The sequence below is a fragment of the Notolepis coatsorum genome, assembly GCF_963971535.1.
Source record: "Notolepis coatsorum genome assembly, chromosome: 8".
In the NCBI taxonomy this organism is placed as follows: domain Eukaryota; kingdom Metazoa; phylum Chordata; class Actinopteri; order Aulopiformes; family Paralepididae; genus Notolepis; species Notolepis coatsorum.
The window spans coordinates 59,872,719-59,887,677 of record NC_140172.1 but is presented as its reverse complement, the minus strand read 5'-3'; the positions used below and the strand labels follow the sequence as shown (position 1 = coordinate 59,887,677).

The following is a 14,959-nucleotide window of genomic DNA, read 5'->3' as shown; positions in this document are numbered from 1 at the left end:
ACGTGTCATGTTTACTTCCTACTTCCTTAATACAAACTAATACGTCATCACGTCAACCCGTGTGACTACATAACGTCAATGCCCTCTAACCACACCCTGTGCATAACATTGAACATGGAGGTGACAGAATATGAATGTGAATTCTATTGTCCATTATTGTCGCCCACAATATATATTTTTTTATTATTATTTTTATTTTTTGAAAACCGATACAGATATTTTCCCATATCACATTTTAATGCCGATAACGGCCGATAATAAGCCCTTTGGGCTTCATGGCAGCCAGTTCACAGTGGAGGTTGACTGGAATGAGGGGAGGGAGGGAGAGAGAGCGGTATATAAAGCATGCTACCATGAACCAGATTTGAGCCCACAGCACTGAGAGTGTACGCTATGAGCCTTTAGCCCGCCGAGCAACCCAGATGCCTCGGAGATCACTATTTCAAATGTTTCATACAGTTTTTGGCCATGCCGTTCAGGACAAACTACAGTAACATAACATAGCCAGAGGCACCCATGTAAGAAAATCCCAGTGTCTTTTTTGAATCTCTCTTCCCATTTGAACATTTCTGATGGAAAAGCACCAGCAGGGACGTCCATCAGCTCGTCTCAGCTAACCGGAGTGCGACGTTGAAAAACACGAAGGGGTCCTCCTCGGATATCTGCCCCACAACAAGCTTGGCTCCTCCTGTAGGAAGATGTGCTACATATGACAAACCACATTAATGTCCGGGCTAGCAGACATAGCTTAGCTAGTCCAGCCCAAGGCCTGCAGCCAGAGCTGCTTCAGCAGCTGAGTTACCAGGCTTATTCAAATATTCATAAGTAGATATATGAAAGTAGAAATTGTTTGCCATGAGAGGTTGGGGGATAAGCAAGCTGCCATCTCCATCAACAGGCCATGACTTTCCTCTGTTGTCTGTGTAGCGGTAGGCTAACACGGTGAGCCTGAGGAGCTATGTTCCTTCCACCGATCTACCAAACGATGTTCATATTTGGGGTTTTGTAATGTCATATCTAAAATAATCTCTCCCCAATACCGTGTTGCCTACAAACTGGGAGATCTAGGCTATGCTGCTGTGACTGATTGCCCTACATACTGTACTGGGCAGCTGGGCGTTACATAATTGTCTCAGCTGAGCATGTTTTGAATGATTTATAAACGCTAACATTACCTCTATCTTCTCCCATGTCTAGGTGATTCGGAGGAGGCCGGGCTGTGACATACATCCCTCTCCTCCGTGGGCAGTCGGTATACCATGAGCTCTGGCTCTGCCCAGGATGTGGCAGTCGAGCATTTCCTGCGTGACATAGAGAGGCGGGGCCGGCGGCTACACTGCGCTGTGATAGGCTGCTGCGAGGAGGAGCACCCGCACGGTGACATGAACCTGCTGTATCGCAAGAGTCGTCTGGACTGGAGGCAGAGGGACCAGGAGGGAAGCAAGAAGAGGTGAGATAGGGGTGTGATATAGGAGTGTGAGATAGGGATGAGATAGGAGTGTGAGATAGGGGGGTGAGATAGATGTGAGATAGGAGTGTGAGATAGGGGTGTAATATAGGGGGTGAGATAGGGGTGATATACTTTAGGGGTGTAAGATAGGGGTTCACCACGATAAGGCACACACCATGTCATCACAATGTCCTGTAGGTTGGAATCTGACAAGAAAACGTTCTGGCCTGTCACCCCCTCACTCCTGTCTGCTCGTGTTCTGTCACTCACTGACAGAACTCACTCATTCACTGTCCAGTAAAGAAATACCCTGAAACATATCTTGTTCTACAAGACATAATGTGTACCTTTTCAACACTATATTAACAATAATTCCGTTAACAATAACTTCCTTGAATCTGTGGAACAGTTTTTTGCAATGAAACTAGGCATTAAAATAACAGTTTAATGATTTACTTTCTTCCCTAATATTGAAGGCACCATGTTGGTGTAGCAACACCCCAAGAGTACAAACAGGGCAGAAAATTGGGTAATCAGTGTTCCTCACCAAGAGTAATAATTCTGAACAGCGTGTTTAGGCTTGTTAATCTTAACTCATTGACTGCCACGCTGTTTTTCCATCTTTACTCCCTGGCGCCAGCGTTATTGACCATTTTCACAATGTTTGCAGACCCATCGTATATTCTATATTATAGCTATGGAGACAATACTATTCTAAAATGCAGTGTATGCGCAAATCTCGCGGCTGCTCGCCTGAAACCTATATTATTGCCAGGTCAAAGGTAGGGGGGGGGGTCATTTTCCAACGCTGCGATCATTACAAAAGCATGTTTTATGATGGGGTTCGGTAAAATAGACGTATAAATAGACGTTACCTTTGTTAGAAGGTACTCCACTCTCACTCCAAGTGTCTTGAATCAGAACAGGATCAATACATATAACGTTAGGTGGCCCTCATCCGTTGTCTTCTTCGTCTATAGTCTGCTCGGGCCAGACTATACCACAGAGCCGAATAGGTTTCCTCATCGGCCGGTTTGACTATAGTATTTTTATGATTTACCAGAAGTGCTGAGTCCAACTTAGTCTAGTGGAAATGCACCTTATTGGCCATAATCATCATCCATATAATCCGTTTTGTCTTCTTCATAATATCCAATAGTTTGCTCTAGGCGATCGCCATTGTCGAATGTTAGATTGATGTAGTTTGCTCAGTGCTGCCATGCCACTGCTGCCACTGCTGGGAGCGTCCTAGTGATTTGGTTACACTCAGCCCATGCAGTTCATAAGGTAGGCAATACTGCCACCTGTCGGGATTCAATTGTCATTGCAGGTCCCAGCCACACTCACCAAGGACCGTTCAAGTGTTTAGAATAAGAAAATAGAAAAAAAGGAAAAAGGAACTAAAAACGAGATATCTAGTTTTTGGCGCTCAACCGCTGGCTCTCAGAAACGAGATATCTCGTGATTGGCACTCAATGAGTTAATCATGACTTTAAACCTTCGCCAAATGGCAAGGGGTACATTTTCCTCCAGTGTCTAAATTACATTTAAGACTGACAAATCGATACTGTATAAAGACTAGGGGGTGAATTCACAAAGAATGGATTGCGTCCGCTAATAGCACCCATAACTGTGTGTGATTTGCGCCCGCTATTTGCTCCGTCTTAAGAACCTATTCAATAAAGATATTGCCGAATTATATACTAGGGCAAACACGCCCATACGGTGCGCAATTTGCACCTGATATCTGGCGGTGCTGTTTGTTCCTCAATTTGCAATTTGCTCCTGATATGGTAAAACTGTATAAATGCTGCAACATTATGCATGTCCTAGGACAGGGGTCGGCAACTGGAGGCTCTTCAGCTACTCTGCAGTGGCTCCCTGTATGTTTGAAAAAAAAGAATAATATGGAAATAAATAACGGCTATTTAAATGTATTACTGTGAACTGAAATAAAAAATGTGTTTAATATTTCATCAACTAAAATATACGTCACACTCCATGCCTCTCCCTGCCCATCTGCAGGTGGCTAATCTTGAGTTTCCGACCCCCCAAAAAGCTAACCATGGATAAATCCAAAAAAATTTAAGAAAATAGAGGGTTTAATTCAGCATGGACAGATTAATTTGCTTTCACTACTAACAATGTATTTGTTCAGTTGCTATTGCATGCACTTATCTGTGTTTCATTACACATATGTGGCCAGATGTGACCAAACCCGACTTAGTCCGGCGAGATAAAAGCGTCAGAAAATGTGAAAATGTCTTGCACTTCAGAAAATCAAAAAAAATCGAAATCTTTCTTTTTTGACTGCTTTGAAATGTCATTGCTCTGTTCCCTTATTTGCTAACTTTAATACAACTTGTAAATGAGTTAATTATTGTTAGATTGTCCGACAGTATTGTGTCTCAATACTGTGGAAAGACTACAGGCGAGGGCTTTACGCTGGGTGGTCTGTCTGTGCGTGCTTCATGCATTAATCACAGGTACTTAACGAGGTGTTAAAAACACAAGCACTCCTTTCTTAGCAGAGAGAACGAAAATGTAATACACTTCTCTTAATGTTATAAGTTACAGCAACTTGGGCTTCCGGTTCTGCTCAGCAACACATGGCTGGCTGATTTTTCGGAGCTCAGCAACCAAGCCACATTAAGTTTGATTACGTTTTTATTTTTATACCATTTGATTTGATTTTACGTTGGAACCATGTCTAAACAGACACAGACCAGGATGGGAACGCTGAACGCTGTGGATAAGGAGCTCATTAGGTCGATATTCCGTGAGGAAATAGACGCTATCGTGGCTAAGCTAACCGGCAGAGTGGATGCGCTCCAGGAGACGGTAGCCAGCATAGACACACGGTTAGCCGTGATGGAAGAGAGCCTGTCAGCAGTCGTGGAGCTGGCTGATACCAACGCCACGGTGATATCGTCCTTGGAGGACAAGCTGCGGGCTTGTGAGATGAAGTCGGCAGATCTGGAGGACCGTGGCAGGAGATGCAATGTTAGAATATACGGGCTACCCGATGAAGTGGAGGAGGACGCACCAATTAAGTTCCTAGAGAAAATGATACCGAAGTGGTTACCGAAGCTAGCCTGCCCCGAGATCGAGAGAGCGCACAGGATCTTCAGAGCCGCTACCCCGATGAAGAGCGAGCGTACAAACCCTCGCACATTCATCTTCTGCTGCCTGAGGTTCCAGATAAGACAGGATATTTTAAAAGAGGCCAGGTTGAATCCTCCGGTGATGAACGGCCGTACCCTGAGATTCGCAGCAGATTTCAGTGACTACACAGCGAGACGCCGTAGAGCTTTCGCCAGAGCCATGGATCTAGCCCGTGAAAGGGCGGTGGAGGTATACCTACTGTTCCCGGCAACGCTGAAAGTAAAGACGGGACGAGGAGCTGTGTCGTGCAACCGTCTATTCAAGTCACCATCCGAGGCGGAGGACTTCATTCGGAAAAGCAATACCAACATCCCGAATGAGAGGAACAGACCGCCCCCGGTGGAGCAGACCTCGAGCGATGAAGAGTGAGAGGCCGGAGCAGGTAACTGAGGCTGGCTTCACGCGAGGCCTGCTAGTCAAGTCAAGTCAATTTTATTTATATTAGGCTGACCAAACGTCCTCTTTTGCCCGGACATGTCCTCTTTTCACGCCCTGTCCGGGGCGTCCGGGGGGGGTTTATAAATTCATGGGAATGTCCGGGGTTTCATTGTTTTTCAGTTTCACGGCCCTTTGCGAGCATCTGAAGGCTCGGGCCTTCATTTTTCGCCGAACATATAAATTACCGAATTAAAGCGCTATTCGTTGCCGTTCGAATGCCATCTGAATCGCCAAAATCCGTGCCTCGGTTCTCGAGTTACATGCCGATATGTCAGGCGTGCGACTTTTTACATGGCGTGCCAGATGACTCCCGGAGAAGCATGCAGCTGCAGAGTCGCAGAGCCAGCGGCGCTCTCAGGGCCGTGCGCTGACGACCGCGCTGTGAGGGCCGCTCAGCAGCGCCACCCACCCAATGGCTGAATTGCCAATGGCTGAATTGGAGTATTGCACTGTGCGGGCACAGCTGCGAGATCCGCGCGGGGCCAGACTCGAGGGAGTAAATCAGGATACTTTTGCTCACACAATATCTTGAATGAATGCGTTTATTTATTTCGAACATAAATTGAAAATAAATAATAATAAAAAACAAGTAATAAACAGATTAAAAAACAAACAAGCAGGACTATAGAATGAAGTGTAAACGTATGTATTCCTACCCCCTTGATTGATTGATTGATTGATTGATTGAAAACTTTATTAACAGTTTGCAGAATGGGTACAATACAGTACGGCTCAATACACACAATTGTTAAGGGGATGCAGACCAGAGAAATACTTTCGTCTTGTTTACATCAGGGTCCCCCATTTTCAATTCATCATAACATATGACATACATGACATACAGATAGACAGTATTCAGTATACCTTCACACTCTATTATCTTATGCAATTCATATTCACTCCACAAACTGACATATACATACATTGTTGAATGAACAGCCTGTTTCTTGAAGTTAGACTCTCTTCTAAATTGTAACCCCCCTCTCTATAACATAATTTTTGGATGTTACCCGGGAGCGATGTTACCCGGGAGCAATGTTCCCCCTAAGGTGCGCCCGTGCGCGCGCGCGCACATGGCAAAACGCTCCCGCGCACATCTGAAATCGGTCGCTTTTTTTTTTTCAACAAACATGACCATGTTCACGTCTTAAACTCATACTGAGGCTTTAGTTTTGGTTTTAAATTGCATATCATCATTCATTTATTTATTGTTACACAGAGCAGAAGAATTTTGCCAAAACAAACCAATAGTATCCAGCATCAGAACGGCAGACCAGCCACACTCTCAGACCCAAACGCATTTCCTTTGATTTAATTAATTTTGATTTTTGATTTGAAGTCTTTATTTCGAACATGCAATGAATACAACAAACAATAACAAAAAAAGAAAGAAAAACAACTCAATCTGCATGTTCGAAAAGGAGTAGGAAGAAGTATACACTTATTTAATCCTACCCCTTTTCCACTACTCAAATGAGTGTACTATTTTAAACATAAAACTAATCAAATTAATCTAATCTAATCAAATGATTTATGTCAAGGATTGCAATGCCTCGCTTGAATGAAGTTAACTTTTCACCTGGATAATGTCAACATTTTGATTTTTATTTGATCGGATCGGGAAAGATCGGTATCGGTAGATACTCAAAATTACATGATCGGGATCGGATCGGGAGCAAAAAAATGTGATCGGGACATCCCTAACCATACCTAACCCTGTTGCGTGTGACGTTACCAAGAGAAGCCCCGCTTTCAGTGCTTTGTGGGCAGCGCTACTGCACGCTCACACAGACACACACAACAGATGAGGAAGTGGACAGATCCGACCAGCATTGCTGGCTCCTCACAATGCAAACGCGAAAATGTACATTACAGATGAACTGCAGAGAAAACTTCCAATTTATCATCCCGGTCGAGACTAATTGGAAGCAGAGTGCAACGCGTGCAAAGTTTGACCATATGTTTATGTGTCTAATAAAGGTGCTGGCGATCTAAAAGCTCACATGGACACAGCAAAACATTACAAACAAAGCAGTGCGAGGCGAGAGTTTGATGGCAAAGTTGACCGAATTGATTGAAGAATGCAGCTATACAGAGAGAGAAAGAAAATCATTTAAAACTATTTTGATGCTTCAAAATTATGTTTTGGTTTGATAAGATGCTTATGATACAATCATTCTAAGGATTATGTGTGTAATAAATTAGTTTAGTACACTAATTGCAACAAATCTGAAACTGCATAGTGCACTTTTAAATTAGTATCTTTGTGAGGTTACTGTTTTATAATTTACATTACATTGAAAAGATAAAGATATATTTTTTAAAGCTGGATTTTCTAATACAGAAGAGGTATTATTTAGAACATTACATCATATTTTTCTTGTTAATTATTTTGTCCAGTAAGACTTGAAAATATATATTATTTTGTCATAGGTTGATTTAGTTATTTTCTTGCGATTTGTCAGATAGATTACTTTAGGCATAATACAGCATGTTGAGTAACTTTGGTTATAGAGAGATATTATTTTGTTATATAAAAGAATATAAACTAATTTTATATCCATACAGAGGAGGTATACTTTAAATATATTATAATGATAAGGCATCTTTGAGTAAACTTTGATTAAGTATCTTGAGGCTGAAGGCAGAGTGTCCTCTTTAAAAAATTCACAATATGGTCACCCTTGAAGTCGCATTATAATTCACTTAATAAAATAATGACGAGTCAGCCTCCTAAAAAGACAAAAGTTAGTGACACGACTCACACCGCCGCCGCCAACCCAGCCAAAGTAAGGACTATGCTCTGTATCATCAATCAATGGTCAAAAAAATATTTGATTAAGGAATATAATATGCCTTTTTGTATTATTTCTCTGTGTATCAGCAAAATGTATATATTTTTATGTTAGACATTAAGGGAAATTAAGATTCTCAGATTTTTTACAAACCGCCGCATATCAACTAAACGGTTAATCGGCAGGTGACGTATGTTGCTCAGTAGTTGCTGATGTCTGCTCAGGAGGTTTGAGTGTTTGCTCAGACCAAAAAATTATTAGAGGGAACATTGCCCGGGAGTGAATTGTTTCGTGCTTTAAACATGATTTGTGCAGTCTTAAATTCAGCCAGGTCCCAGAGTTTCATGTCATGTGATTTAAAAAATTGTGTGTTTGTGTATTCCAGATATCCTACCTTATTGATAATCAAATCAAAATCAAATGTATTTGTAAGGCCCGACAACACACGTTAATGTCCCTTCAGGCCCATGTCCCTTCAGGCTATGGATTTGCGGTGTTTTCCAGCTTATACAAAAAATATATATATTATTTTGGAATATTGCAACTATACTACACAAAAACGTGAGTACACAAGTTCAACTCATGTTCAGCCCTATGTTACTCATTAGCACTAAAAGTGATTTTTCTTTATTGTGTACGAAACTTCAGAATGTTATCTTTCAAAAGAGACCAGGCTTATGCATGTGCTATAAGCATAAAGTATAAAGATAAGCTTTGCAAAAAAAAGTATGCAGTCCTCAAGTTCAAGTAAAAAAAAAAAATCCACTTTTCTGGGCGCATGTTATGTGGTTAAATTTGGGATATTGCAACCACTGCAGAAAAATGTGAGTACACAAGTTCACGTTCAACTCAAGTTCAGACCTATATGCTACTCTATTTCATTAGCACTAAAAGTGATTTTCCTTTTTTGCATTAGTAACTTCAGAATGTTATCTTTCAAAAGAGACCAGGCTTATGCATGTGCTATAAGCATAATGTATAAAGATAAGCTTTGCAAAAAAAGTATGCAGTCCTCAAGTTCAAGTATAAAAAAAAATGGCCGCTTTTCTGGGTGCATGTTTCCAAGCATATGTTAAAACAATAAAGGCATCTTTGAGTAAACTTTGAGTAGAGATTCAAGATTCAAGAGGTTTATTCATCACATACAATACAGTACACAAGACATAGTGAAATGAAGGTGGCCATGCCCAGTGGTGCAGTCGTAATATGGGCCAAGGCCAAACGCCACGTGCACGCGCGCACGCGCATACATGTATCTCTCCTCTTTCATGAGTCGGAGCTGGGGACGAGACGGGCGGTCTTTTGTCACATAACACACGCCCAACACTCCACACACACACACACACACACACACACACACACACACACACACACACACACACACACACACACACACACACACACACACACACACAGTCTAGGTGATAAGTGCCGGCCGATACGGTGCGACGAGTAATTTTTGTGTCGTCGCGCCGTATATCCCGGCCGTCACTTATCACCTAAACTTTGCATAATAATAGGATGCGCGTACTTCTGCCTCAGTGACAAGCCCAAACGTCGTTTGACCGCGTATGCCCAGCACTGCACCCCTGGCCATGCCCGCTTCGATTGTGCAAAGTATCATTAAGTATCTCGAGGCTGGGGCCAGCATGTCCTCTTTTTTGGAAATCAAAATATGGTCACCCTAATTTATATAGCACATTTCCAGGCAGCGGCTGCTGGCACCAAAGTGCTTCACAGGCAGGTTGATAAAAACAAAATAATGTGATGCAAGATATAAGATTAAAAACATAGTAAAGCAATGAAAGTAATAAAAACAAAATAATATGATGCAAGATATAAGATTAAAAACATAGTAAAGCAATGAAAGTAATAAAAACAGGTAGGACACAGTAAAACAAAGAGGATAGAAGGGCCAGGGGTCTAGTGGTGATTAAGTCCAAGCTAGCGGCCCTGTAGAGTGGAGCGGGCTCCACACGTGGGCTGCTAGCATTCCAGCTAACTAAGCTAACGGCTCTGGAGCACGAGGGCTGTTAGCACACCAGCTAGCTATCCAAGCTAGCACTGTTGTAAACACAGCCGACCGCAGATTTTTCAGTCCTCAGAACACTCGACTTCTCTATACGGTATTGTCTCAGTCACGAGCATGAATATTGACTATTTGAAATGTAATTCAGACGTCCTTTACTCTTAGAGTATCGGTTTTTTATTTAATTTTTTATTTAATTTTTTTATCGTCTGTCACTCGAACTATGCATTGAACTGTGCGTAGATTGTTACGTATATTATCTTTGTCCAGCTCTGCCCGGGCGAAATGAATATCACAAGTTTCACTCAAACAGACTGTATGTGCTTATGAACTGCTCAACCAAGGGGGGTGACCCCCTTGCAACGAGCTGTCTGCCCTTTCTTTCTTTTCACAGCAGTGCACATGGCCGCCACCGGCGCTGCATTACCTCAACGATGACAGCACGGTAATGCTTGAGGTTTATTACCACAGTGGTATTATTTCTACATGTGTTATTATGCCTCAGTCCGGTTCCGGGTCAAGGATGGTGTAACTGAGGGGTACAATTCCCTGACTGTATTACTAGATATGATACTTACTACCACTACCTTTGTACTTAATATTCGGCCACCCAGTACACGGCATAAATATATTATCATAAACACTCTCACGTAGATGAAACGGATCCAACACAAATGTACGAAGTCGAAGTATGCGTTTATTACTACACAGCAATGGTGTGTAGAGCAAGCACTTAATCACTTAATTACATTTATGAATTGAAATAGTATGCACTTTTATGGCAAAGAGTATTCGTCGGTATATCAATAGAGAATGTCCAATCTCTGATGGCGCAGGTGGTAAATATACGACCTGGAATAGTTAAGGAATAACAGCAATGATACTTTAATGATTATATACTAGATACACTAAGGGGGGGTTAATCCGGTCGCTTGTAAGCCGACAGGAGTAGGAGGGGGGGGGGGGGGGTAGAATCCGGCTGCCTCGTCCGGCCAAGGGTATCCCAGGTGAACCCACTGTAGTGCCGTTCAATGCGCCGGCGATCCTTGGACCACAGATGAAAGCAGGTGGACTCTTTGTGGGCCGGCTCTCTCCGGTCCACGGGGGAGAGACGTGAAGCGACCTCGTCTTGCAGAGCGTCTCCTCACCTTGCGTCCTCTCCAGGGGGGGGGGTTCCAACACACGGCAGTGTCGGGGGTCTTTATCCATGGAATAATCAAAGTATACAAAGCATAATCCGTGCCTGGGAAGGCGGGCTGTCGTCGGTAGAATAATCCGGTATACAGGTCCACTCGCTCGTCGGCTCTGGGGCTCCTCGGGTGCAGCTTCACATGGGGTCAACCACCCTGGGTAAGCAGCCAGTTCTCTGCCCGAAACGATGGGGTACTGACTACGGTAGTATTCTCACCGCACGAAGCACTATATATTAACAGACTATTATTAGCTTAATAGACTACGTCCAACTCGACGATATAGTGCCAAATATGACTATTCAAATATTAATATACACGATGTCTCAATACCGATGGTAGGCGAACTTGGCCTTACTCCCACACGTGGCGTCGCGGGGAGGCTTTACGTCTGTGACTCTATTGGAGGGTAAGAAACTGGACTGAAAAGAAAGTCCTACTTTAGTAGCGCAGTATATATACGCACTATGAACAAATAGTCCCATTAGTGGTGCGGTAGCCAGATTCCTACGCGGAACTAGGACTTGTTCGTACATGTGGAGCGGTACGTTTGAACTGGGTCTGAGGGGTATGGCAGCCTGGCACCAAGGTCTCGACCAATAGTAGAATGGAGACTATTATGGGATGTTCAGTAGGCTAGAATGGATATTCAATGCATATTGTACAAGGAATATACAAGGGATATCAGGGAATATTAGAGAATATACAAATACAATTAAATATATATATATAAATAAATATATATATTCGGTTTAATCTGGCCCTTCACAACAGCCACCCCCTGAATAGGTCCCAGACCTAATCAGTTAAACAGAGACAGATTAATCGCGTTGTCTATTTACACATAAGGGTTTGCTGTAGGGGTCAGTCAACTTCACAAAGTCATAGGGTTGTAGGGTCATGGTCATCATCGATTGTGTCTGGGAGTCGAGGCAGTTCTATGAGCCTCGCCACGGGACGGGTGTAAGTGCGACCCTGGACGAGCACTTCAGCTGCTCGGACCTTGCCGTCGGCACCGGTGATCACTTTGCTTACGCGGCCGGCCGGCCACATAGCTCTGGGCAGTGATTGATCAATAATCATGACGACTGTTCCTTCTGTCAAATTGTCTCTCTCCTTTACCCACTTCTGGCGGGTCTGTAGAGACGGTAGGTAGTGCAGTAGGAAACTGTTCCAAAACTTGTCGGCTAATACTTGGCTGTACCTCCACATTCGTCGGCCGTTCGCTTCTTCAGGCCGGTACATTGTCTGTGGTAATGCAGGATCTAGCCGCCCCATCAGGAGTGTGTTGGGGGTAACTGGGTCGATATCCGCCACATCACTGGAGACATATCCGAGGGGCTTCGAGTTAAGTACTCCCTCAATCTCCGTGAGGACTGTCATTAGGACTTCTTCCGCCACAGTCTGGGCCCCAAGTACTGCGTACAGGGCTGTCTTTATGGAGCGCACTTCTCGTTCCCAAGTGCCACCGAAGTGGGGTGCGTTTGGGGGGTTGAATTGGAAGTCAATCTGTGCTGGAGCGAGGTGGGTCTTAAGTTCTGGGCCCATAGCTTGGAAGCTCTCTCTCAGCTCTCTTTCGCCGCCTTTGAAGTTTGTCCCATGATCGGACAATAGGGTAGACGGTCTTCCTTTCCGTGATGTGAATCTTCGGAAGGCCATAAGGAATGAGTCTGTGCTCATGGTCGGGAGAAGCTCGATGTGTATCGCTCTGGTGGTCATGCATTTGAATACAATACCCCACCGCTTCTCGGTTCCTCTTCCTTTCTTTATGTGCAGCGGGCCAAAGCAGTCCATACCCGTTGAGTGGAATGGCTTGTCACCGATTCGGAGGCGACATGGAGGAAGGTCAGCCATCCTTGGTATGCTGGGCTGCGCGCGCCACTTGCGGCAGTCTAGACATGTTCGCTGGAAGCGTCGTACCGCCTCTCTTCCTTGTAGGATCCAGTAACGACGTCTGATTTCCGCGAAGACTCTTTCTGCTCCTGCGTGATGTACATCCTCATCGTATTTCTTTATAATCAGCTCTGTGACCTTGTGTCGGCTGTTCAATACGATCGGGTATTTAATGTCATCCGGTAGATTGGGGGCTCTGCGTAGGCGACCACCCACTCTGATGAGGGTATGAGCGTCGCTCTCGGGGGCCAGATGAATTAATCTGCTGTCGGATGGGACGGGCTTTCCTCCCTGTAGACAGGCCAATTCATCGGGGAACGAGTCTCTCTGGGCTCGCTGCAGTAGAAGCAATTCTGCTTCCTCGTAGTTAGCTGCTGACATATCAGCGGGGGACTTGCACTCCGGGTGGTACCGCAGGAATGTTCTTTGTTGTGCACTCTCTATGGACGTGCAATCGTCTATGTTAGGGTCGGTGGAGGCTACGGTGCTCAATCCACAGAACACAGGCTTCTTATTCTCAGCCTCCTCCTGACTGGCTTCCCTCGGGATAGGCGTGGGCCACTCTCCTTCCGGGAGCTTTAGGAATGCTGGGCCGTCACTGTAGACATTGCGACGGGTGAGGTCATCCAGGGGCATCCCCCGGGTGATGACGTCAGCTGGGTTCTGTTTTGTATCAACGTAGCGCCACTCTGTTTCTCCGGTTAACTCTTCGGTTAAGTCTTGAATCTCGGTGACTCTGACTCCCACGAAGACTTTGTACTTGCATGAGTCCGATTTGATCCAGGCGAGTACCGTCGTGGAATCTGACCACAGGATTGTTCTAGACACCGGTATGGTGAGCTCACGTTGGATGAGCGTGGCTAGGTGCGCTCCGGCTAGGGCTGCGCAGAGCTCTAGACGTGGGATAGATTGTTGCTTGCGTGGGGCTATTCTCGAGCGGGCGAGGACAAATGCTGTGTAGATCTCTCCCCCCTGGTCTTGGGCCCGCAAGTAGGCTACTGATCCGTATGCGACCTCTGAGGCGTCACTGAAGACGTGTAAGTCCATTTTACATGTCTCTGGCCTCACCGTGGGTGGGAAGTAGCTTCGGCGCATATTAACGCCTGGGAGTGAGTGGAGCTCCATCTCCCACTCTCTCCAGGTGGATGCAAGGTGTGCGGGAATGGGGTCGTCCCAGCCCTGGTCCTTGTCCCACAATGCTCGTACCATCATTTTTGCCCTGGTGGTGTACGGTAGAATACATCCTAGCGGGTCATATTGTCGGGCGAGTGTTGTGTACACACTCCGTCTGGTGGTCGGCGCCGCCGCCGGCCTTCCCTGCTCCGTAGTCAGGGGCTTGTGTCTGTAGTGAAGCGAATCTGTTTTGAATCGCCACACCAATCCCAGGGTCATCTCCTGGGCTTCTCCCGGGATTGTAGTCATCCATGTCTCGCTGCTGGCTGCCTTGTCCTCGGAGGAGAGGCTGCGCAGTACTTGCGGATCGCTGCTGGCCCACTGCCTGAGATCAAAGCCGCCTTTGATCAATGAGGCGCGGAGTTTAATCAGGAGAGCCTCGGCTTCTTCTTGGGTTGAAAGGCTTTGTAGACAGTTGTCTACGTAGAAGCTGTTCTTTACGCTGTGTCGGACCTCTTCGTCCGCTGCTGGGTCCTCTGCTACATGTTTCTGTAGTGCAAATGTAGCACAGCAGGGGCTGCACGTCGTTCCGAAGGGGAGGACTTCCCATTGGTAGATGGCTGGGTGCTCATCTCCTGGCTTCTCTCTCCATAGGAACCGTAACAGGGGCTTGTCCGCCTCTACTAATCTCACCTGCAGGAACATTCCTTTAATGTCCCCGCTGATGGCCACCTTTTCCTGGCGGAAGCGGAGTAGAACGCCGAGTAGGGAGGGGCCGAGTGTGGGACCGGGCAGTAACTCTTTATTTAGATTTTGGGATCCGATCTGGTAGCTGCAGTTAAATACTATGCGGTCTTTACCGTTGTGATGGACCTTGTGGTGGGGC

At 45.2% G+C, this 14,959-nt stretch overlaps 1 protein-coding gene across 1 annotated transcript in view; it reads left to right on the top strand.

The window, feature by feature from the left end:
- Window positions 1-1,259: 1,259 nt before the first annotated feature.
- The window catches only part of nyap1 (neuronal tyrosine phosphorylated phosphoinositide-3-kinase adaptor 1), a gene marked incomplete at both ends in the record, with an annotated part of 119,172 nt that continues 105,472 nt past the window's right edge, over window positions 1,260-14,959 (top strand). The window contains one exon of the mRNA XM_084320050.1: window positions 1,260-1,450. Coding sequence (XP_084176176.1) covers window positions 1,260-1,450 — 191 coding nt within the window. The remainder of the gene's footprint in view (window positions 1,451-14,959) is intronic.